The 23,599-nt window shown below is 41.9% G+C and overlaps 1 protein-coding gene across 1 annotated transcript in view; it reads right to left on the reverse strand.

The window, feature by feature from the left end:
• Positions 1–407: 407 nt before the first annotated feature.
• LOC117944626 (zinc finger SWIM domain-containing protein 6-like) overlaps positions 408–23,599 on the reverse strand; it is a 46,058-nt gene continuing 22,866 nt past the window's right edge. The window contains exons 2-14 of the mRNA XM_034871619.1: positions 21,018–21,374; positions 19,582–19,730; positions 17,457–17,607; positions 15,608–15,787; positions 14,567–14,737; positions 14,290–14,436; positions 13,718–13,864; positions 12,433–12,693; positions 11,295–11,430; positions 5,718–5,875; positions 5,409–5,572; positions 3,773–3,854; positions 408–3,667 (exon numbers count right to left, since the gene is read on the reverse strand). Of these exons, the coding sequence (XP_034727510.1) occupies positions 2,802–3,667; positions 3,773–3,854; positions 5,409–5,572; positions 5,718–5,875; positions 11,295–11,430; positions 12,433–12,693; positions 13,718–13,864; positions 14,290–14,436; positions 14,567–14,737; positions 15,608–15,787; positions 17,457–17,607; positions 19,582–19,730; positions 21,018–21,374 (2,969 nt within the window). The 3' untranslated portion in view covers positions 408–2,801. The remainder of the gene's footprint in view (positions 3,668–3,772; positions 3,855–5,408; positions 5,573–5,717; positions 5,876–11,294; positions 11,431–12,432; positions 12,694–13,717; positions 13,865–14,289; positions 14,437–14,566; positions 14,738–15,607; positions 15,788–17,456; positions 17,608–19,581; positions 19,731–21,017; positions 21,375–23,599) is intronic.

Consider the following 23,599-nt stretch of genomic DNA (forward strand, 5'->3'; position numbering starts at 1 on the left):
CATTAACAAGATTATAAAACAGTGATTTAGTTACATAAATAAATTGATATTGGTGTATCAAATCTTAATTTCATAAGCATGTATACATGGGTCATTGTAATAAATAAAATAGGGGGAGCAGAAGATTCCTACACAAACAAACAAAAAAAGAAAAAAAAACAAAGCTAGAAAGACTCAGAGGAAATTGTTTCTGAAGAGAACAAGAGACACTGGACAATGTATTTTTTCACCAAACACACGTGAGGAATTGCTTTGTTAAAGCATGAGTTACACAGCCATTCACTTACTAATTAAGGACACTAAAGCTGGGACCAAGGTGGGTTGTCTCTCACCTCTTAGAACGCGTTTGGTTGTTAGATAGATTTCCTGTTTGGTTACTTTAAAGCGTTAAGACAAGGCAAGAGAAAAAGGCTGCTTTTATCTTTAATCAACATAAGATATAAAAAGATGCACAGAAAAAAGAAAAATCAGACATATAAAGAAGGTAAAAAGGCAGGTAATGATAGGACAGCTGAACATTGCAGAGGAGACACTGGAAATTCTGCGGTGAATGAAAAGGGAGAACTGAGGAGACTTGTTTTGTTTTTTATAAATCTTAGCTAGATTGAACCTGTGCATAATTATCAATGTGAGTCTTGTTGAGTTGCACAACTCTTAAATGACTCTGACAAGGGTTATAGTAATGCAACATTAGGCTGACTTCAGCCAAGAGACGCCCTAAATGCATGTAAGGCTGGACACATACACGATTTTAACCAGATTCATCTCAAATTAGCTCCTGTATAAAGCACATTAAAGTTTTTTTCCATAGGATCCTATGGAAAACTAGGCTAGTGCAACAGTTTGCATGCATAATTAAGTCCTGTATTGGGTTATCAAACATTTATCGACCAATGGCCTGAAGTAGTCTACCTCCACCCCCTTTTCAATGCTTTAGTCAGCAGGAATGAACAACAATGTTTTTCTCCGCCCATCACCAATTTGACTCAACCTTCATTTGTGACAGGATCCAGCGTCTCAAGTATGATCACATGAGGCCTTAAGAGTCCAAAAAGCCATCAACAAGGTTAGTCTAGTCCTTCTGATATGTTCTGTTTTCAACAAAAGAGCAAAAAGAGAAGACAAAAGAGAGAAGGAGAGCAAGAGAAAGAGCGCAAACTACAGCGGCTTCAAGTATTTCACATTACATAGAATACTCTGTATAAATTAGTTAACATATACTTTCGGATCCTCCATATTCAGACATATACTATGGCATATATACAGAGTACAATAAATGCTCGCTCACGTTGTGTCATGTTTTTGTCTTTTTCCTGTAGTCAGTCGTTCATTTGTTCCGCCTTTTTTCCTGTGTAGAGAAATCCCTGAGAACGTTCTGGTTGACAATTACTGAAGGTTCCACACAATGAACTTTAACAGTAGAAAGTCTAATTTCTATGATTCACATGCACAGAGGGAAATGACACTGGCCTAGTCTGAAAATACCGTACAATGGTGGCTTTTGGAGATGAGATGGGACTGACATACTGACACTTCTGAGAGGCGCGTTCGAGCCAATTTTTCGGAGTGTAAGTACCGATGCTGGGGCAGTGACGTACAGCAGAAGCCGGGCGCAGAAACCCTCAGCAGTAATCTGACTCCACATCTCCTCACAACCTTGGTCTCACCAAGGACTATCAGCTATCATAGATGATACGTATCCCGATAGCAACATAAACAAACGGGAGCAGGTTTAATACCGTATCGTGAGGTAGTCGTCTCCCTCTGGGTATCTACTTTGACCAACAAAACAAAACAAATCCAACTAAAACGGTTATTTAGTCAAACTTGGGCGGTTGAAAAATCACACTTACTCCATTACATTAATGTAACAATAATACTCATTATCTTTATGTAATGTGCCATCACTGTAGCACCTGCATACCGTCCTCTGTCTAAAACAGGTACTACTCATTATGGAGGCGAGGAGGATTAAAACAATAACAACAACACAAGTTAGCTAAGAGCATTGTTGTGTGTAATGAAGCTAATGCCTGGGACCCAGAGAAAACTAATGGCTGCTCAAGTGCTGCTGCTGCTACTGCTGTCTAAAGAAATGCTGATGGCGGCTTTCTGTCAGTGCTAACCCAAGCTGTGCCGAGCCGAGCCAAGCTAAGGTAAGGTGTGCAGTGCCGCCCAGCACCCACTGGTGAGGGCCTGGACAGAGGGAGGTGCTCTGTGTAATTTAAAGCCTTAGTTTCTCTTTGAGGATGCCGAGACGTAGTTTTTCTTCTTCTTCTTCTTCTTTTTTTTATGTTTTTACATGAGCAATATTGAAGAAGGTTCTTCAGCCAATTGACAACATATAACTCAATGGTACACTGAAAAAGGGGGAAAGAAGGATGCTTTAAATCATACAAATAAAAAAAAAAAAAAAAAAATAGCCATTTCACTTTCATTTTCCTCTCGCACACATGTAGAGAAATACACACAACATTCACAACGTGACAAATTTCCTCTCTTCTGAAAAATAAAAACACTTCTGTACACATAGTAGTAATAATATTATTAATAATAATAATAGTAATAATGTTTATAACAATAACAACAGCAAGAACAATAATACCGCGTGTGGCTCTGTTGATTTTTTTGTCATCTTTTCCTTTCTCTTTTCGCTTCATTCTACAAGTCACATCCCTCTTTTTACCTCTCCGTTTTATTAAGTCCAAAAGAAGTTCAAAAGGCAGACTCAAGTTAATAGAAAAGTACTAGAGTGTGTGTGTGTGGGGGGGGGGAGTATTTGGCGACCCCCAGCCTCACCCTCAGCCAAACCTCTCCCTCACCAGCATCATTAGTTTCTTTTTGCCCTTGTAGATCTGTTTCAGGTTGTCTATGAACTGGGTGAACTGAATGTGTCCGTCATGAGCCATCATGAAAGTCTCCCGGGCCTTGCCCAGGAACTCGATGAACTCGCTGTAGTGGCGCGGGCTGATGTGTGTGAGCCGCGAGTGTGTGGTGTTGATGTAGGCCCCAATGGTTGCGTCCAGCAGCTGCCTTAGCGGCGCCTTGTCCAGGGACATCAGCTTCCCAGAGTTCCTGCGGCTGTGCAGCGCCGACACCATGCCCGGCGTGGTCAGCGTGCACCTCCGCAAAATGTCCGAGAGAACGGTGGCGCACTTCACACTCTTGACCACCAGGGGGATGACAGCGGCTAGCTCGTTCTTCCCCAGCGAGTGGCTGAGCGCGCAGGCCCAGAGCACGTCGTTGATGGCCGGGTGTGTGTCCTGGTTGTAACTGAGGTTCAGATGAGCCATGGCTAACGTCGCCAGCTTATACGCCCTCATTGGGTAACCGCGGTGTTCCATGTAGCGTGCTATTGTGAAAAGCTGTGTGTAGCTCATCCCCGTCGCCGCCGCGTCCAGTACAATCTGGTAGGCTGTCTCGAAGGCAATGTGGTCCTTTTCACAGAGTGTAAGAGCAGAGAGGGCGCAGTTCTGGGGGTCCTTCATGGCACACTGCAGGGCGAGGGTGCGGGCGGATGAAGCCAGGTTCTCCTGCTGGTGGCAGTCCAGGTGGAGGCGGACGATGGTGCTGTTGGACATGACAGTGGTGGCCACGATACTGGTGGCTTCCGTGGGGGTGAAGAGGGTGAACCAGCTCTGCATGATGCTGTCCAGTGCGTACACACCTGGAAGACACATATGGGACAGAATGAAGGGAAAGTTGGAAGATGAAGTAATTAGATGAAGTACATCTGGAAACAATCAAACAGAAACATTTAAGTGGCACTTACCCACTTCAGTGGCACACGTGACTAACCAGCGCACCATCTCTCTCCTCCTCCAGTTTAATGTGGACAGAGTTATTCTCATCACCTGAGGAACATGGGAAAAATAGAGGGAATGGCAGGTGAGTTGTAGAGAAAAATGCTTGAAACTTGGAAGGAGCTGCACAAGAAAACCAAACTATCTCTACCATTCCAATAAAGCTGAACAGTGTGTACTGAACTAAAAAATCCCATTCAGGATTTTTTTTGTCCTAACTATCCCGGATATGATAACAACGAGCTACAAGAAAAATGGTTAATAAAGTCACAAGTCTTTATGAAATCAACCTTTTTTTAAGAAAAGCTATTATGGATATATATACATACATGTGTATATATATATATATATATATATATATATATATATATATATATACATACACACACACATATATATACATACATACACACACACATATATATATATATATACACATGTTATATATATATACACACATATATATACACATATATACGTTATATATAGACACACACAGTATATATATATATAAATACATACTATACATATATATTGTTTTTCTTAAAACAAGGTTATATATACACACACACACACGTATATATACATACACACACACACACAAACATATATAGATATGCTTATATATATATATATATATTGTATATTGTAAAATTGTAAGTATAACACTGAAGTCTCCAATTGCTGTAGCTCGGTGCTACAATGGAAATGTTTACCACTTTTGTCAAATAACTACTAAACAATGCCTTCTACCCCTTTTTTCTTTTTTCCCATTTCTGTGTAAAATCTAATTACACAATCAACTTAGTGCACAATCCCCCCCAAAAAAAGAACGACTGCAAGAAAAAATGAATGTTCAAATATTTTGCCAAAACAAGTCTGATAACAACTTGTATACAACATCAGCTCTCCAATTGTTCCTAAAGTGAACAAAAAAAATGCCAGGAAATATGAATGTAGTTATCTTCAACCCTTGTCCCCACATCCACACACGTTTGCATTCTCAAAAAGCTAAAGGATACACACAGTTGGAGCTGTAATGGTATGGTAGTCATCTCATGGGAGTCATGAGGCCTGGTGATCACGCTGCACGGACGTATAATGGCCATGGAATATAGAGCTATTTAACAGGAATGAGTGTGTATTGCAAATACTATTCCCTCACAATGTTCCCATTTTCCAAGACTGCGTTTTATAAGTTTCACGAACACAAAAATAAAGTCCTTCCATGGGTGCAACAAATCTCAATATAAGTGAACGATTGCTGCATGAACAGTAGAGTTCATCCTCAATATCTGGAAGATTTTCCTGTACAAAAAATGATCAAATAGCGATAATACAAGTTTTCAGTTTTACAGCTGTTTCAAGAGAAAAAGTGACCTTGAAGAAACTAGATATGGTTAAAATATCATTATCACACATACATAACAAAGGGATGTATGTTATGTAATTGTCTTGTTTTGGATATCATTCGTCTCTAGGTTTTAATGATTGTTCTGCTGCACCTTAAAATTGGCCAAACCTGATGTGCACCCACATAAAAACTTTACAACCTCCTTAAAAAAAGGTCCTAATAAATATCGAGCGGTGCCCATTTTTTCGTACCTGCAGTCCCAGCTCCAGAGAGACTTTGAGAAGCGTGATGTCAGGCAGGCTGTCCATTAGAGTGGCGATCTTGAACGCATCTTGAGCCAGTTTGAAGATGTGAGACGAGGAGTGAATGTTTTTCTGGATGGATTCCAGGACCGTCTCCAGCCTGCGACTGTCACCTAGAGAGGATTTGAACACAGGAATGCTTTAGACTAGGAGTGTGTGGTTGTAGGATCTGTGTGTTAATGCTGATACAATCCACTCACACTGAGCAACACAGACATCTTCTATGTAAAATATGTGTTTGCAAGCATATCTATGCACCTTTGGCAGCAGTAAGCATGGTGGAGGCCAGCTCACACTGCTGAGACTCTATGTGGCTCAGGGTGAACCAGCGCGGGTAACGGTTGGGCACCACGGACACGATGTGGTGGGGTCGTGACAGGTCACCGGACGAGGCCGTCGACTCCAACACCGGCAACCTGACGGAGAAACGGACAGAAAAGGAGATCTGAGTAATGCTATTCTGTAGAAAACAATTTACAGTAATTAAATACATGATTTGAAAACTTAATACTGCTTTAGAGTACTTCAAATAATTATATTAACCCTCCTTTTGTCTTCAGGCCAAATCTGACCCCTTATCAAAAAGTTCTATATCAAAAATTTGCGTTTTTTTCAGACAAATTCTCCAAAAAAGTAACGTGGGTGGTTGCCAACAACGCTCCTCTCAAGTTAAATAAATAATCAGTTCACAACTTTCATTCAATTTGGGTGTTTTAATTTCAATTTTATAGCAATTGGAGAAAAAACAATTGGTAAAAGAACTTTAAAAAAAAGTGTCAATAAATGGGAATAAAATGTGAAAGATGTTGAAAAAAGTAATAAAAAATTTGAAGAAAAAAAAGTTGTAACCCTCCTGTTGTCCTCAAATTTGATCCCTTTAAAAAGTGTCTATATTTGAAATATCGGTTTATTTTTAACAAAATTACCACAAAAAATGGATTGGATTCCATACTCTCAATGCTCTTTGCAACTACAGTTGATCAATTTCATTCCTCTGATCTTAACTATTTGTCAAATTATGCATAATTTCTGCTTTTTTTAACTTAAATATTAGGAATAATTCTATGTAAATGAGGGTTATTGACCATTTATACTGTAAAACTAAAACTAAAACGAAAGTCTGAAAAAGGGGCAAAAATGTCAAATTGTTGACCGTTTTTGACCCGGGAGGACAACAAAAGCGTTAAAACTTTTTTTGGGGGAAAAAAACGAACATTTCAAAAGGCTCAGAAAAAAATTGACAAATGTTAAAAAAAAATGCCAAACTCGTTGGAGAAAAGACACAAAAGGGTGGAAAACGACGACCATAACGATGATAAAAAAAAAAAATCTTTTTCAATTTTGACTCAGAAAAACAAAAATACGAGGTTTCAATGAGCGTTGACCCGAGAATGAAAAAGAATAACGTTGGGATAACTGAGACAAAGCGCCGGAGAAATGGAGTGAATAAAAATCAGAGGATGAGAGACACACATAAAAGGTCCACGAATCATCAAAATCCCAGTGAAATCAGACGGACAGAAATACTGTACGGACAGAAAAAGTCTTCATTATGATGTTCTGACAGTGACTTCAAAATGAAAATGTTTTTTGTGATCACAGGGGGATTACAGTTAGCCTATCCCTGCAATTTACTTCCAACCTAGTATTTAATCACCTAGAAACCAAGGTATAATTAGTATTTTCTTCACTCTAATTGGTCATAATGAAGTCAGAACGGTGCAACACCTGCTAGAGGATGAAGGGGCTTCACTAGTTTCTCTCTCTCTCATTAGAATGACACTGACAGAACCAAGACTTCCCCAGAACCACGAGCACCACCACCATTACCACTGTGGCCGGCTCATCTCATATTCTGCTTCACTTCTCTTCCCTCCGCTCCCACCTCAGTTTCAAAGGTCTTCTTTCCTTCAGAAGACAGCACAACCTGGCCTTCTCTCAGCCAATCACAAAGCTAATTGACTCCGTGGGGAAATTAAGGAATTCACCTTTCAGCCCCGTAAGACTGGACACACATCAAACAAATCCCGACACACGTGAATGAAAAGAGCCTGCACCCACAAGCGTGGATGCACACACACACACGCACATGGTCACACACGCTCACACATGCTGACACACACACCTGCCCTTTTGAAAACACATCAAAGCAGTCCAGTAAAAGCAATGTGATGCTAAATGCCAGTTTCAATTTCAGAGCAAAGTGCATGTGATTCTGTTGCCACCTGAGTGAAGGTATGTAAAAAAAAAAAACTCTTCCTCTTCACTCAGTTTTGTCCAAAGGGCACAAGCGTGGCTCGTCCCTGGAAGAGAAAGAAAAAAAAAACGACAAAAACCCAGTCGAGATGCGTGCGAGTGTGAACGTTGACACTTGGTGTAAAATGGAGATGTTGGAAGCCTTATTGCAACAGCCGGGTTCATTCCACACACATCTAAAGAGCTGCTAAAAGCTTCCACCACATTGGGGCCTTATGGAAGATTCCTGGGGTGTAGCAAAGCAAAAAAAAAAAAAAAAAAAGAGTTCCCTGGGTAAAGATGGAGGCCTCATCAACATTCCTGTCTTTGTTTGGTTTTCACCAGAGAGCCAGAGGCCTCCATTGGATTGGAGCTTGAGAGGCCTGGGTTGCTGAAAAATAACCTCCTTAAAGTGTTGAGAGGAAAGCCATACAGGTCGATTGTTCAATAAGAAACAAGCAAAAAAAAAAAAAACTAATGATGAAAAAAATCCTAATGGACTGCTCTGAAACATTCAATCTCAGCACAAGTACGGTATATGCGTTTCCCAATCAAGCGCCTACAGCGCACAATGGTTATCAAAATGATAATATTCCCTGTGCAATAACACTATACAAACTCTCAATGCCAAGTGTGCTTAAAAAAATCAAATTAAACTCATATTTCTTTACAGCACTGCCATAGCTGGGTATAAATGTGTACTATCAATGCTATATAACTCGCTAACAGTGAGCTGGAAGAGGCAATTAATTCCTCTGTGTCTGGGCTCCAGTGTCAAACGTATCCTGTGGCACTGCAGCACCCTGTCACATCTGAAAGCGACTCAGCAATACTTATCATAGCAGAAATATTCAAGGGTGACAATGCGGAGGGAGTCTGCAAAGGACCATGGGAGACAGAATCAGTGGACCCAGTTGGGTAACAGATCAAATTCAAATCCCCACACACAAAGACGCAAATCAAATGAAACAAAGAAAAACGAATGAGACGTTGATAAAAAGCAGTCAAGTCAGGTTTTACCTAAATCCTGAGGCCCTCTAGGAGTTCTGGTCAGCATCACCATGACAACTGACCTCTCTAACTCATGTTCCTTTCCCCCTCCGACTGTAAACACCCTTTACTTTCATAATCTATCAAGCACACATCTATCCGTTAAGTGTCACATCCGCTGCAAGACCTGCACTCTATACACAAACTCAAAGTTGGAAACCCAAATAATGCCTGACAGGAGGGATCAAGTCATACAAGACCCGGAATGTAACCCCTAATTTTAGTCCACTCCTCTCGAAGTGCCTCGGATGCTTGAAATGACATCGGCGTTGGGTGAAGCGCAGCAAGTAGCTCATCAGAAAGTCCTCGCTGTCTGGTGAAATCTCGAAAACAACAATTTATCAGTAATCTAGCAAAATGGCCTTATTTTTTAGTTTATTTCTTTTGTTTTCCAAGAGATTTTAACAAGTTCCATGAGCACCGAGGGCTGCAGGATTTTAGTTGAGCATTTCCACTTCATGCTACTTTTTTGCTATAACTCCACTACATTTAAGAGGAAGATATTTTTTTTTTATCTGCTATATTTATTTGATAGTTACTAGGAACATATTCTGTATTCAACATTTTCTATATAAAAAGCATAGTGGCTATTATGTGTACTTTTACTCTTTACTTTAAGTGCATTTTTGTTGTGCTTTTACTTTTTAGACTCGTATCTCATAGAGAAATAACAGGCGGCAGGGATTTGTCCCTTAGGCTTCCAAAGGGTTGCGATAAGTACAGTTCCTGGAAAGGCAGCAGGCTTCTTCTTCTTCTGTAGCTGCATTCAAATTCTGGGAAGCCCATGAGCCAGTAGGCAGCTCATCTGTTTTTGTGTTGGCCGCTCACACCAAGCCATTTCACGGCATATGCCGCTCTCACGCGCTTTAATGAATGTCATACGCAGCGCATAAACACACGCATACACACACTTTAAAATACTGGACAGGCACGAAGTGTACGAAGGCAGACTTCCTTGCATAAAAGAAAAAAAGTTGGTTGAGAGAGCAACTGTGCGGGATAAAAAGAAATAGAGAAAGAAGGGGAAAGTGAAGAAGTGTGTGTGTGTGTGTGTGTGTGTGTGAGAATGAGCCAGAAAGCTAGACTTTCTCTCCCTCTCCCTGTATCAATGATAGGGTTATAATGGATCCATTAAAATAGCCTTGGTTCCTTTACCTCCTCCTCTATATTTAACTGTCCGTCGTCCCATGGGAGCAGGGAGGTATATGCTATCATATTACACTACGCTACATTACACACATTCATTATGTGCTGAGTAGACACACCTGGCTCCCAGGAGCACCCATAAGTGGCCATATTATTCTAAATCGCTGGTTTCACACCACAGGAGTGAGGTTGGAGGATGTGACGGGAGGAAATGGGGAAGGTGAAGGGAAGTAGCGAGGGGAAAGGCTGACTCAGGGAAAACAGGTTTGGGACTTTGGTTTACAAGGAGGGGACACTCAGCGGTTGGATGTGCAACCTTGAAACCACACAGCCCCTCAATGAGAAAGCCAACCATGTTGTTTTGGTGTTGAACGCACAATATTTCAATTCCCGACACCTCCTGAATGGTTAACGGGAGGAAAGCGTGAATGAAGTGTTGTCCTTTTGTTCTCCGTTTGTCCGGCTGTGACACACGATGGTACAAGCCAGCAAAAAAAAAAAAAAAAAAAAGCACTTCTCGTTCATTCTCTAATCATTTGCCAGTTTCTCAGTGATTGACTCTGAGAAGCTTTGTAGAAACACAACAAACATCTTTCCCACACTGCCCTCTCCCTGTTGGCCCTGCATGTGTGTGTGTGTGTGTGCGCTTCCTCCTCATTACAGCCACACTAATTACACTCTCATTAATGTAATTAATATTCACTGATCCAGCTCCCACTAGTCACAACATCAAAACACAGCAGCGCAGACTGATTAACACACATACACATGTACACATTGTCCACAGATGAATACACACAGGGGCTTAATATAGAGAGATCACATGGACAAACACGCAGTCAGACCCACGGACAAGACAAGACCCCCGAACTATACACAGACACACATGCTCACATAACAAAAAACACAGGCAAAATGCTCTATATTTTTAGCGTCCTTGCATCCATTAAATTCATGTTGAAGTTACTTAAGTTGGCGTCACAATATCAGACATTTGAGTTCCAAAATCTGGACAAATCTGAATGTGTAAGGTGGATAAAAACTCAAATCTGAGTGGAATCTACAAAAGTTCCTAAACAAGCGATGCAGAGTCTGGTTACAGTCAGATGATTATGAATTTGTGAGCAACCAGCCAATGTTAAAGAATTTTCCATTTTTTTTTTTTTAAAGGCTCCATTAGCCCAAACTTGGGAGGATTTTCTTAATCAAAAAATAAACAATAAAATGGGATTTCCAAGGATTTGACATATAATAGAATAGAAAGCCTTTATTGTCATTATACACAAGTGCAACGAGATCGAAGCAACCCCTTTACAGTGTCGACACGAAATATAAAATATAAAGTATAGGAAGTGCAGAAAAATGACACACACAAACACACATACACACACACTTAAGACCTACCGCATGGCTCTCAGTGCAATTTTGTACGCCAGTTCAGCGTCTTGAGGTAGGAGAGAGGTAAAGAGATAGCGGGCGAAGGTGTGCATGGGAACACTCTCTCTGTGGACGATCTCTCCAAGACCAGAGTACGGACCAGCTGCTCGAAAGAGAAAGAAAACACACACACTAAAAAAAGGGGAGCTGTTTTAAATGGCAGAACAAAGAGGTGGAAGATATTCACCAGTAAAACAATTATCTGTCTCATCAAGTCAATACATGCAAGTATGGAAGTCTGATATATAGAGTATAAAAAGACAACATATTGTTGTATATTTAGTTGTGCTTGTTGTATAGCACACTGAGGAGTGACTTCTCCCCCTCCAGGAAGAGGCAAAGCCATGCGGCATTAAAACAAACCGTGACGTCAGAAACCATATGGTTGTGTGTGAATGTGTGTGTGTGTGTGGAGTCTTTGCCTCGCACGCTCTCCCCTCCCACCCCCCTTCTCTTCCTGCACTTCCCCTCGTCTCTGGTGGGTTATTTTAAACCCCAACAGGCTCCTAAGCCACAGACCACATCACACAGTGGCGCGACTGCAGCCTCCAGGGGCCCACAGAGGCCTCGGAGCATGGTGATCTATTAGTAACGGAGCAAGAGGTGGGTGGTCGCGCCGGGGGCCGGGGCAGGGGCGGGGGCGGGGCTGGGGTTTGGGTGGGGACTGGAGTGGAGTTTGACTGGGCTGGGCTGTTCAGAATGTGCCACCTCCCCCATCCCCCGCCTCCTCCTCCTCCTCCTCCTCCTCCTCCTCTTTCCCATAACCAAACCTCATTCTGCTCCAGCCCCAGTCCTGTAAATGTACACACTGCTTTGTGTGCACGCATGTGTGTGCTGACACAATACCCCTGGTGTTAGTGTGCAAAGAGCTCATTTTAGTCTGGCCCAGGGCAGCTCAGCCTCTATTTGCGCCACAAAATGAAAGGATAATAAATAGTGAGAGTGAGCGCAATGTGTTTTTTCCTGTTTTAGCAAGAATGTGTCGGGCGAGAGAGAAGAAAGAGGGGATGTGTGTCTATATATGTCCATATGTGTGGTGACTGCTGGGAGATGCAGTGAAATAAAGAGGCCATAATGGTGGAATATGATCTGTTATGTCCCTCACCCTCTAGCAGAAAGACAGCCTGTTTACGGAAGATTTTGACCAGGGAGTCGTCCAGTTCCACTTCCTGCAGCTTGGCCAATAGCTGCTCTTCATTGCGACACACCTTCTCTTGAGCGTACAGCCCGTCAGGCATCACCCGCTGCTGGCCTAAGCCAATCAGAGCCGTCTCCACAGCCAGCGCCACGTACGATTCGCCGTCTCCTAGTAATCGCTGCACGGGCATTCGCTGGAGCTCTGCTCGGCTTACGACACTGGAGCAGTCTGTGGAGAAGAAAGAGAAAACTAAAACTTAGATGAGGAGAAAGGGAGCTGAAACAAAGGAACTGGCATGAGGATGTAGTCAATGTCTGTGTTATTCTCTAAGGTTTTAGACCCTGAATGAGCATGTCTCCTATGGAAAACCACTGTCAGTCACACAGCTGAGGTCTGAACCCAACGACCATCCAAAATAAAGACCAAACGCCTAAGGAGAATCCCCTGCTCCCTTCTCTACCTCAAAGGAAAGGGCTATTTTTGTGAGCAGAGGAGGCAACGAAGGACAGAGGGCTCACGGAGCGTAGGAGAGAGGAATTTAAAACACGAGGAGGGCATGATGAGATACAGAAAGACAAGCAACTGAAGGTGAATCTGCATTTTAAGTATGTAACACTTGTGTGCTAATAGTCAATTAATGTGAAAGACATCAAAAATATGTCTTATAATGACAAGAAACAAGACATGGATGTCATTGTAATTAATGTATTGTGTCATCCCATATTAAAAACCAATCCCCGTGAATTATATACAACGGATGGACACTGTTAAAATCATAATTATTTAACACAATTACTGATTGACTTTTGGATTTACTGAACTTAAAAAACAGTGAAACAGTTGAACAAAACAATCAAAACCTTGACTTGTGAAATGTCCCTCAATACTTTTCCCTGTGAACCTTTTGAATTCCAAGACAAAATAAGAGTTTACCTATAAAATCGAATGTGCAATATAATTTTTTTTATTCTTGTTTCTGTGATCGGTAGGAGCCAAAATCAAAATCACAATCAAAAAGCAGTTACGTGTATACCCATGTATACAATATGTTATTTTACAGCATACCCCATATAAATCAAACCATATCTTACAAGTATGTGGTTCAAGAAAGCATAGAAAAAACACACAGTATCATCTTTTTGGATTTGTGTTGGCTCAGAATGTATTGTTTTATATGCCGCCATAAAACCAGAGCTATATAGAGTTTATATGTGTTTTATTCAGGCTGCCAGTTTCTGTAAGTCAGGAGTACCTGAGAGGTCTAAGCAGGTGTTGGAGCCCTCCTCTCCTCCTCGTCCCGACTCTGTCAGGGTGCTGAACAGGGTACCGATGGGATCCAGGGGGTGTCCCACCCAGCCCTCCATGTTGGTTATGGAGGTATGGCCTTTATGAAGCAACTCTGAGACAAGACAGAGCAGATAAAGAGACAGTTAGCAAAGAGTGCTAATGGCCTTCACCAAACAGAACAGCTGAAAATATACACTATTAAATAGGAAGAGGAACAATTAAGTATAGTACATATGAAATGATTAGGACAAGGAATTAAACATGTAATGAAGAATTGACAGACAGCAGTTATTTCAACATCTATTTTCTCTTTATTTTTATTTTTTAAAATACTATTTATACCGTGTGATGTTTTGTATGGACCTGAGTCTGCAATAAAAGTTGTATTAATAACTCCAGCTTATATTATGGAGTTTTTAATGTATGTTTGGATAGGTGAACGATTGTGGTGTTTGTGTGTATAAGAAGTATATGGGTTGCTTAATAATTTATATTCTGACAATAAAGAGCTTGTATAAAAAATAAATTAAAAAAAACCTTTCTTGTGTCGGCGGAAGTGCTCCAGTTGCCTCTGCTGTTGCCGTCGTAACGTGTTCACCACGGCGATGGCCAGTCGGAGGGCTTCTCTTGGGTAACCGTGCGAACGCAGGGCGTCCACCCTGGCACAGGCCGTTGGGACATGTTCTGAGGAAAAGACAGAGTTTTGACTCCGATACAGTCTTCAGTCTCCTTCCATTGGCTACTCTCAGTCCACATGCGTCACATCCACAGTGACACGTGCGCTCACATTACACCTACATACACATGGACTCACCATGCCACAAGGGCCAGCCGCGCGTGTCAAAGAGGGAGCCCTCCTGGTTGTCATGGTAACAGTAGTTGGCATAGAGGTCGCTGGCGATTATGTGCTGGAGGTGTCGGTCCTGCCAGTGCAGGTCACAGGCCTCAATGGCCCGTGTGAACACAGTCCTGTGGGGGCGCATCTCTGCAGAAGAAGAAGAAGCAGAAGAAGAAGAGTTGAAGGAGATGTGAAAGGACTTAATGCTTGATTTGAAAAAAGGCAGGCAAGGACCACATGCATGGTCATTTGGTCATTTTTTGTCTTAAATGCATGAGCATTTTAACATCTATTGATAACATGTATTTGTTTGGTACATTTGCATAATTACTATGAACAAACATAACCATCAGCTAAAAGATTACCCGCCTGTACCGGCTTCTACACCGCAGTTAACCTGCTGTGGTGTTTTAAAGACAGAAAAACAGTTTTTTTTCCCAGATAACTGTATGGAAGCTTTGAAAGTGACTGAGCTACATGGAAAAATAACTTCCATCCCAATCCCTGTTTACACGTGCATGGTTATTTTGTGTAAAGGAGGCTTTTCATTTACTGGCCTCTGAAAACGAGTCTTTCTAAAAATCTGCGGCCAGACTGGAGATTTGGGAAATCTCCCTTCGCAAATTTGCAAGTAAACTGAGACATATGGAGGTTTAGGCAGCCGAGGTAGTGATTCGTTGCTGGTGCTATTTTCAGGATTTTGATTGGCTAACATCGTTACACTGCCACCTACAGGTTTGGCATGCTCTTGACAGCATTTTTTTTAAATGAACAGCTATGTGCAAAATGTTACTTTTGAAAACGGAGAGGTTATGTTTGTTTATGAAAATAGCCGGCTAGGTGGAAAAGTACCCGTAAAGAAGCAAAAGAAAAAGTTAAACGTGCACAATTACTCTTAGAGGCTTTACTCCTGATGTTTGCAAATGCTCCATGCACTATAGCGCCTCTCACGTTGAGATACACTACTACAAATGAAATATGTCATTGACAGACATTTACAACTTGTCAATCTCTGACCTTGGTTGCCATGGGCACCCTGAGGCAGTGAGTGGGTGAGGTTGGGCAGCTCGTTGCCGTGGTTACCGTCCTCCCAGGGGCAGACGTCCACGCTGTTCCATCTGCGCAGCTGGCGCAACCATGAAGACTTCTGCTCTGCTTTGCAGTGGGGGTTCAGTACGATGCACATCCATAGGGCACCTGGACACCAACGCGAACAGAAAAACACACACACACACACACTTCATTCAGCTGCCTTACTTCCCAGCATTTGATAATGATGTCTGCAACAAGTCATACCATGCATGTATCGTTTGAGGTTTAAAAAAAAAATCCTAAATACAGTTATCATGCAACCCTGAAAGCTGGAGGCAGTTTTCAAAGATCTGCAGCATTCATAATATTGTTTCTCTTTCTTTTAGTGCACATTTTGTATTCTGCCGCCATCTTGAACTGGAATACAAAAGTCTGTGAAAACAGAGAACTTAACTAGTCCCGAGGCAACGCTGACTGCACACACATCATTTTGGAGTAAATTGGAACAAACAGAATATGAAAAGTGGTTATGTCTCTGGGGATGGCGGCCCATTCGGGGATTTTACTCTCAAGACTGCTGGCGATGTGTACACTCTACAGTGTGTGTGATTGTGTTGTATATATGCATGTGTGTAAAGGCACAGAGAGTTTGGGAGGAAGGACGTAGACAAGGACAGAGACAGAGAAAAAGAATATGAAAGGTGCAGAACAGAAGGAGAACAGAAGAGGGGAAATATAAAAATGAAATGGGAGCGGAGAGGATTTGGACGAGGAGACATGGGGTGAGGACAAATGAATGAGGCTTGGCTTTGTGTCTGGTGGAGAGCACTAGCTGCGGCTCAAAGGAGAGAAAGACAAAAGAGAGGGAGAGAAAGAGAAAGAGAGAAAGAGAGAGAGAGAGAGAGAGAGCGGCGCCGAGAGGCAGCATTCACCACACATCAGGGGGAGTGATAAGGACTTTGGAAGAAGGGTTTGAAGTGTGGACTTCAAAGAGACCGTACACACACTTCCAAAAATACGTGGGATTGAAACAGATGAGATCACTGAGCTGTCCTCACAAAGTGCAGAACAAGACCAAAGGGAGAAAACGAACATCATCATCATCAACTACAACAGCAGCAGTAGCAGCAGCAGCAGCAGCAACAGCAACATCGACCGAGACATTAGAGGAAAACAACAAAGACAGGAGACAACACGACTGCCGTCCTGGTGATGGGCTTGTTGGTTTTGTAGTTTGTGGTGAAGTGTTTTGCTGTAGGTACGGTGCATCTGTCAAAAGAACCGCACACTGTATCAAACCAAATGACTGCGTGGCAAGCATCCCTCTGTCACATCAACTAAATATGTAATATGTAGTGTTTCAAAACATTACAGAGGTCATAATATTTTGGGTTTTAATTAGGCGCGGTGTGCTGCAAAAACCTGCATTCATAGTGAAAGCTAGGAACTGGGCTGTCAGTGATGAGGGAGAGTGTGTGTGTGTGTGTGTGTGTGTTTGTGTGTATCTGTCTATGTGAGCTGTCTTGGACACAAAAGACAAATAAACAAACAGAGGGAAGAAATATGTGTATTTGACTGTGTGTGTGTGTGTGTGTGTGTGTGTGTGTGTGTGTGTGTGTGTGTGTGTGTGTGTGTGTGTGTGTGTGTGTGTGTGTGTGTGTGTGTGTGTGTGTGCGCGCGTGTGCGTGTGCGTGTCTTCGTCTCAACGTCTGGGTTTCGATCGCCCGCCTTGCTAAATCTATCCGTGCCTGTGCATACTGGGAAAGAGGTGCGTTTGTGTGTCTTTGTGCACATTTGCGCGCACATGTGTGTGTGTTGTGTTTTTCCCCCTCACCTAGCTCGTCCCACAGCTGTCTGTACTTGTCGGTCATGGTGGTGCCCTGCTGTCTCCACAGAGCCAGCCGAGGGTCGGCCATGAACTGTTCTGTGATCAGTGTTAACATTCTCGCTCCATTGGAGTCACGCATCTTCAGCATCTCCCTCACCTGCGGGGGGGGAAGGGGGAGGGGACAGGGGGGAGGGGGAGGGGACAGGGAGGATGGTCAGCACACCCGCACAGACACACACACACACACACACACACATACCTCATTTACACAAACAGAGAGCTATAAACACACAGACACACAGTAATATAAAGACACCAAACAGCTCTCATAACTTGGGGACAAGACAGAACTATATTGAAATAATAAATGACAGAAGCACATTCAAAATGCACATATGGAAATTTATTAATGACCATTATCCAGTGAGCTGCAATCAAATCAAGTTTCAAGTACTTTTGTGCTTTTGTCTGCCTCATTACCTTTTATATAATTTGAAGTTGTTTTTAAGATATGTAGTTATTTATTAATGTATTTATTAGCATTCCACATTATTACGTTTCTTTAGATTACCGTATACTTATCTTTTCCTATAGGTATGATTTGTGCGGCAAGCTGTTGTTGTTGTTGCTCTTCTTTCAGAAATCAATAAGTAATCAATCAATCAATAAAAGTTGGATTGAATGAAATAGAAAAATAGTTCCATAGACACATCTGATGGTACATTCTAACAATTTTTGACTAACATGCATTAAAAAGGACCCATTTCCACTGGATTGGGTTAAATATCTATTTTGCTGTTACTTGAAAGTATGCAGATAAATCACTGTGTCAGTAGTGGTCAGTTTAACTTTATTCTTTTTGAAACACAAATCCAGAAATGTAAAAATAGTGAAAGTCCGATTTTAAAAAAATATATAAAAATCTGTGTGAAAAATTGATTTTAACAGACTTCCTAGTGAATACCAGCATTTGAATTTTCTCCTTTTCTTTTCACTTTCTCTTACTAATAGATTTTCTGAGCAACAGGGACTCGTTTATTGCAAAGTCCGGTGGTCAGCATCTTTTAGCAGAAGCAAAAACAACCTTTGGTGCATGGGGATATAAAATATATATATATATACCGTATAAGAAAAACATTTTTTGGTGAAAAGTGGTAAAAGTGATTCTTAACTGTACTTCATCTGATGTGTGCACAGAAAAAGCTTTTTTGTCTCTATGATAAGAAAAGTGAGACAACATGTTTAATTATTTATTTATGTCTTATTGTAGATAGGTTACTTATAGCTATGATCTATACACTTACTGATGTGTTCTTTTCTTACTCTTATTTCACCTTAAATGTGACTGTGAGCGACTGCAACTAAATAATTATTCTGATTCGGATGTTTTCACCAACACACACCGAGAGAAAGACAAAGACACGGGAGTGCATACATACACAAATGCACATACATTGTGTGTTTATCACTTAAGGGCAGCTCGGTGTACACATGAACGTGTGCTCTCAACGTGGGTGTGTGAGTGGACAAGATGTATATATGGCTGTCAGTGGGAGTGTGTGCTGAATAGGATATAACGGGCATCAAAAAACATGAAGCTGAGAAACATTCTAAAAGCCGGGCAGGATAGATGATAACGTTCTTAGCTCTTTACATAGCGCACAACATTAATGTTGGTCTAGCTCTGCCCGGCAACAGAGAGAACCTCTCATGTAATCGTGGGTACAGAACAGTACATAGAGCAAGCTTTTACTCTTTCTATACCTCATTCTCTCTCTTCATGTTGCACTTCCTTTCTGCAATTAGCTCTATCTTAGAGACAGTCTGCCTTTTAATGTATATGCCAATATATGTAAGTTGTTTCGTCTGGGATTACTTTGAACAGAGAAGGCCTCTTTTCATAAGGGGATAGAAGCGACGTGCACTAAAGAGAAAAGATTTATAAACAGGATGCGGAGGGGAGGATTAGGGTGAGACTGCATTTTTGTGTTCTTGTGCAGAGACGAGAACACCTAAAGGCAGGGAGGCACACAGGCGGGATGAACTGCGTGCCTGTGCCTGTGGCGGTCCGGGTTGGTATGTGTGTTGTTATGTTCTGTATGTGGATGAATGAATGCTGCTGGCTCCTGACCTTGCTAAAGAGCAGGTTGAGTTGCTTGCCCGAGCCGTGGTATCCTCCCTGCGACAGGAAGAGCTTGACTTGCTCCTGAACCTGCTCCTCATCCAGATGCCAGCAGTTCTCGTCGTCTACACTGGCTCCTGCCGTGGGGTCCGGGGCCCCTACACACACACACACACACACACACACACACACACACACACACAAATATGTTAGATGTGCAAAGGCCACTGTATCCCTGGTATAGATTGATTTAGCAACAGTATATGCTCATATGCAGTATATTATACAGATGCATAAATACTGCTCAGATTCACTACACTTAAATAGTAGAGTTTTATTAAGTCCAGCTTGATTTCTTCTTTGTATGTATGCATGCAGATGTATTATAGATATATGCATAACCTTATCTTTATTGGTCTAATTTTACCTCATTTTAACCGTAACAGGTTTTTGTGAAAGCAGCCCAAAGCTAAACGAATGTCATAGAAAGTAATATTTCCCATCCCAAATTACAAGGACAGCACAGTATGCTTTCATAGTATGCAAACAAGTGGAGAAATTAAATAAGGACTGCATTTCTAAAAAGCATAAATGTGAATAAATCAGCACCTAAAGATGCTCCCATAGGTTAGTTTGATAGGAGGAATTCAGATTATTTTAGTTTTACGGGATTATTGATGGGCAACGAATCAATAGTCTGTCAAATAAGAAATAAGAAAACACTTCACAGCACTTTTCCCTTTTTTTTTAATTAAATAGTTACAGTGGATAGACAGGAAAGGTGGGAGAGAGATGGGGCAGGACTCGAACCCGGGCCGCTGTAAAGGACTACATTGGGCTCGTGCTCTTACTGGATGAGCTTGAGGTTGCCCCCCCATTCCCAGAAGTTTCTAGTTTCGCCCTTCTGTCTTTAAATTCCTTACTCTAAATTATTTTCCTGTATGCCTCTGTTGTGTACTTCTTTCCCAGTTTTATCCTTCTTCTTCTATCACTACTTCCGACCAGTTCGACAATAACAAATGTGTGCTTTTTCACATCTTCACCAGTTGCGTGTTTCCACTGGTTTCTTTGTCTTTGTGTCGTTTGACATTCAGTTTTTCCCTCTTTTGTTATAAAGAAATAGTACAGTATCAGAAACAAGAGATATGCACCTTTCTTAATCTGACTGCTAACCTCTTCGTCTCTGTTTCTGTATTGTTCTCTCGCTCTCAAAAGGTAAATAACTGGTCTATAGTGTTGATTGGAAGCACACAGCTTCTCCTCTACTGCCTGGATCTCACTAATGAGTAACATTGATCCTGCCACACTTTACCTTCATCGCACAGTCGATACATGCATGCACATAGAGGCCGGAGCACACACAAAAACAAGCACACGCACAACTGCATGATCCTAAACATGCCCACAACCCTTCCACGCTCACTTACATACACACTTTCCCTCACCATGGACCTGGTTGATCTCTGAGTTCTGCGACAGAATCTCATCAGCCAGTTTCTGTGCAGTAGGCAACACTTCGGTGTGGTGGACTGAAATCAGATACTGGACGAACTTCTGCAGCTGGTCTCTGCTCATCTGGAACAGGGTTTCTGAGATGGGCAGGTGCAGTTTGACCTGCTCTGGCTTCCGTACTCTGTAAAGTGACAGTGCCACTACGTGGGCGCAGTAGAAGATGTCTTTGTTGCCACAGGTGCATGTTACCGCCGTGATCTTGCAGCGGTCGAAGCTGACGCTGACGCTGCAAACGAGCTCTGGGGTCGAGGGTGTGGCCGGGTCCGTCACTGTGCCGCTGAGATGGAAACCTGAAAAAGAGAGAAAAGAGAATTCATTTTCAAGAATGAGCTCTTTAAATAGAAATCTTCGGTTAATCATTTCAGCAAATATTTCTCAAATGTTCTCTGTCTTCGATGATTGTTGAATTGAATTGTTGTTGAATTACTGAATATCTTGGCTCTTTGGACTTATAATGCGCTCACGGGACATTTGATACAACAAAGGATTCATTGATATATGGAGACAATAATCCTCATACTAATCACTACTGGAAATAATTGTTGGTTGAAGCCCTATACCACTTAATTGCTTTGTTGAACTTATCTTGCATTGCCAGACTTACCTCCACAGCGTTGTCAGTGCTGGAGTTTGGTCTGGCTACACCACTTATCTATTCTGGGATAGGGGAAATTCAACAAATATCTATCTATCTAAAAACTATCTTGGGCGGCACCACCCGGATACAGCAAGTTGCCCTTGCAAAATAGATAGAAGCATGAGAGACCGGATGTCAGGCTTTATCCCAGCAATGTGCATCCATTGAACCAGACTACTCATTTAGTAATAAACTAATACAGCCATTTTAGTCATTACCTTTCAAGCCGAGCGACTTTGATCAGAGGTTAAACCAACGGTCATTAAATATGACAGCGATTTCAGGCATCTATCATTCCCATGCGGAGCCAACGACTGGATGTTTGGCCTAAACATCTGTGAAATGAGAATTGGGTGACTTGATCAACTCATTGAATGTGCCCTTTAGTAGATGACATTAGTGAATGGATCTCTTTGAAACAGACTCAGTGAGACACAGTCACCTGGCAAAGGCCCCATGTTCTTTTATCATGAGAGCATGATCAGGACCAGCTGCAGACCACTGTTCCTCAAAGACTCATAGAGAGAGAGAGAGTCAATGAGCCTGAAAGATATCTAGACGCAGGAACCCAGTTTGGGGATCCACTGCGAGGGGAACTGAGAAAGAGACGAGGAAGTAAGTAGTGTGCACGGCTGTTGCAGTATGAATTATACAGCCCCTTGTTTGAATATAATGTTTGATCTTATACTGAGTGGGCTATCCGGAGGCGCGGCTAGTTATTATGCGAGGATGAATATAAATGAGCAGGGCGGGGTCCCCGGCAGTGGCCTAAAACACACACTGAGGAGCATATGAAAGAGACACACACATGTACGCACACACTGAGCCGCTGCGTGAGATCATGCATTTATTAATAATGGGAGTGGTTAGGAGAGATGAAGAGTAGCTTATGAATGCATTGATGTACACAGGAGAGCTCTGTGAAATGCATGTGGACCAGGCAAAGACATACATCTCTTAAATACGTTTATCAAAGGGGTGAGCACACGCAACGCTGTGATATCAAGCATGCATTAACGCAGATATCAAAGCATTTTCTTGAAGGGACAGGGGTGGAATAGTGGAATCATGGGATATAGATGGAAATGGAGATGGAGATGAATGGAGGTCAAGTCAAAGCTCTACTTCGTCTTTGATGGTTCAGGAGTGCACTGTGAATGCAGGTGAAACAGGGTCACAATCCTTTATATCTACAGTGTTGATATTGCCCTCGGGATGAGTAGAAAAATAACCACATCAACAAGCTGGTCTCTGCAGTCTCCCAGAAGCAGTTAAGTAAAAAAAAAAAAAAAGACACAGTCCGGAAACTCATTTAAACAGCCTTTACATGAGTTGACTGAGGCCTAGTACAAATTTATCAATCCAAAATAAAAAGCTCCATTAGCACCGAAATACTAAATAACATTTGAAAGAGCACCTAAACTGAAATAGCAATGTTATTGTATCACTTTGTAAATCTAAGAGGCTGTAAATATCCAACAGTGCAGAACTGCAGAACATTGCCATGGAGATATGCTTTTCCATTCGGAAAGCCAGCTGGCAGATGAAGCACATGTTTCGTTAACAATATCCACAGAACAGGGGTGTGGATCGACTACGGCAGCCACTTGTATCTGCAGTATTCAAAGTCTATACGTCTACAGCTGTGAGAGAGAGACAGAGAGAGAGTTTGTGTGTGAGAGAGAGAGAGAGAGTGAGAGAAAGATATACTGAGTCACTCTTAAATGAGACAAAAAGGTTTAGATGGTGTAGCTGGTTGTAGAATAGAGAGCTAACTTATTTTGCTGTGTAACAACATACAAATGAGCAATGGCTTTCAATATCTGTGTGTGTGTGTTGTGTGTGTGTGTGTGTGTGTGTGTGTGTGTGTGTGTGTGT

Source organism: Etheostoma cragini, chromosome 5, assembly GCF_013103735.1.
Source record: "Etheostoma cragini isolate CJK2018 chromosome 5, CSU_Ecrag_1.0, whole genome shotgun sequence".
Classification (NCBI taxonomy): domain Eukaryota; kingdom Metazoa; phylum Chordata; class Actinopteri; order Perciformes; family Percidae; genus Etheostoma; species Etheostoma cragini.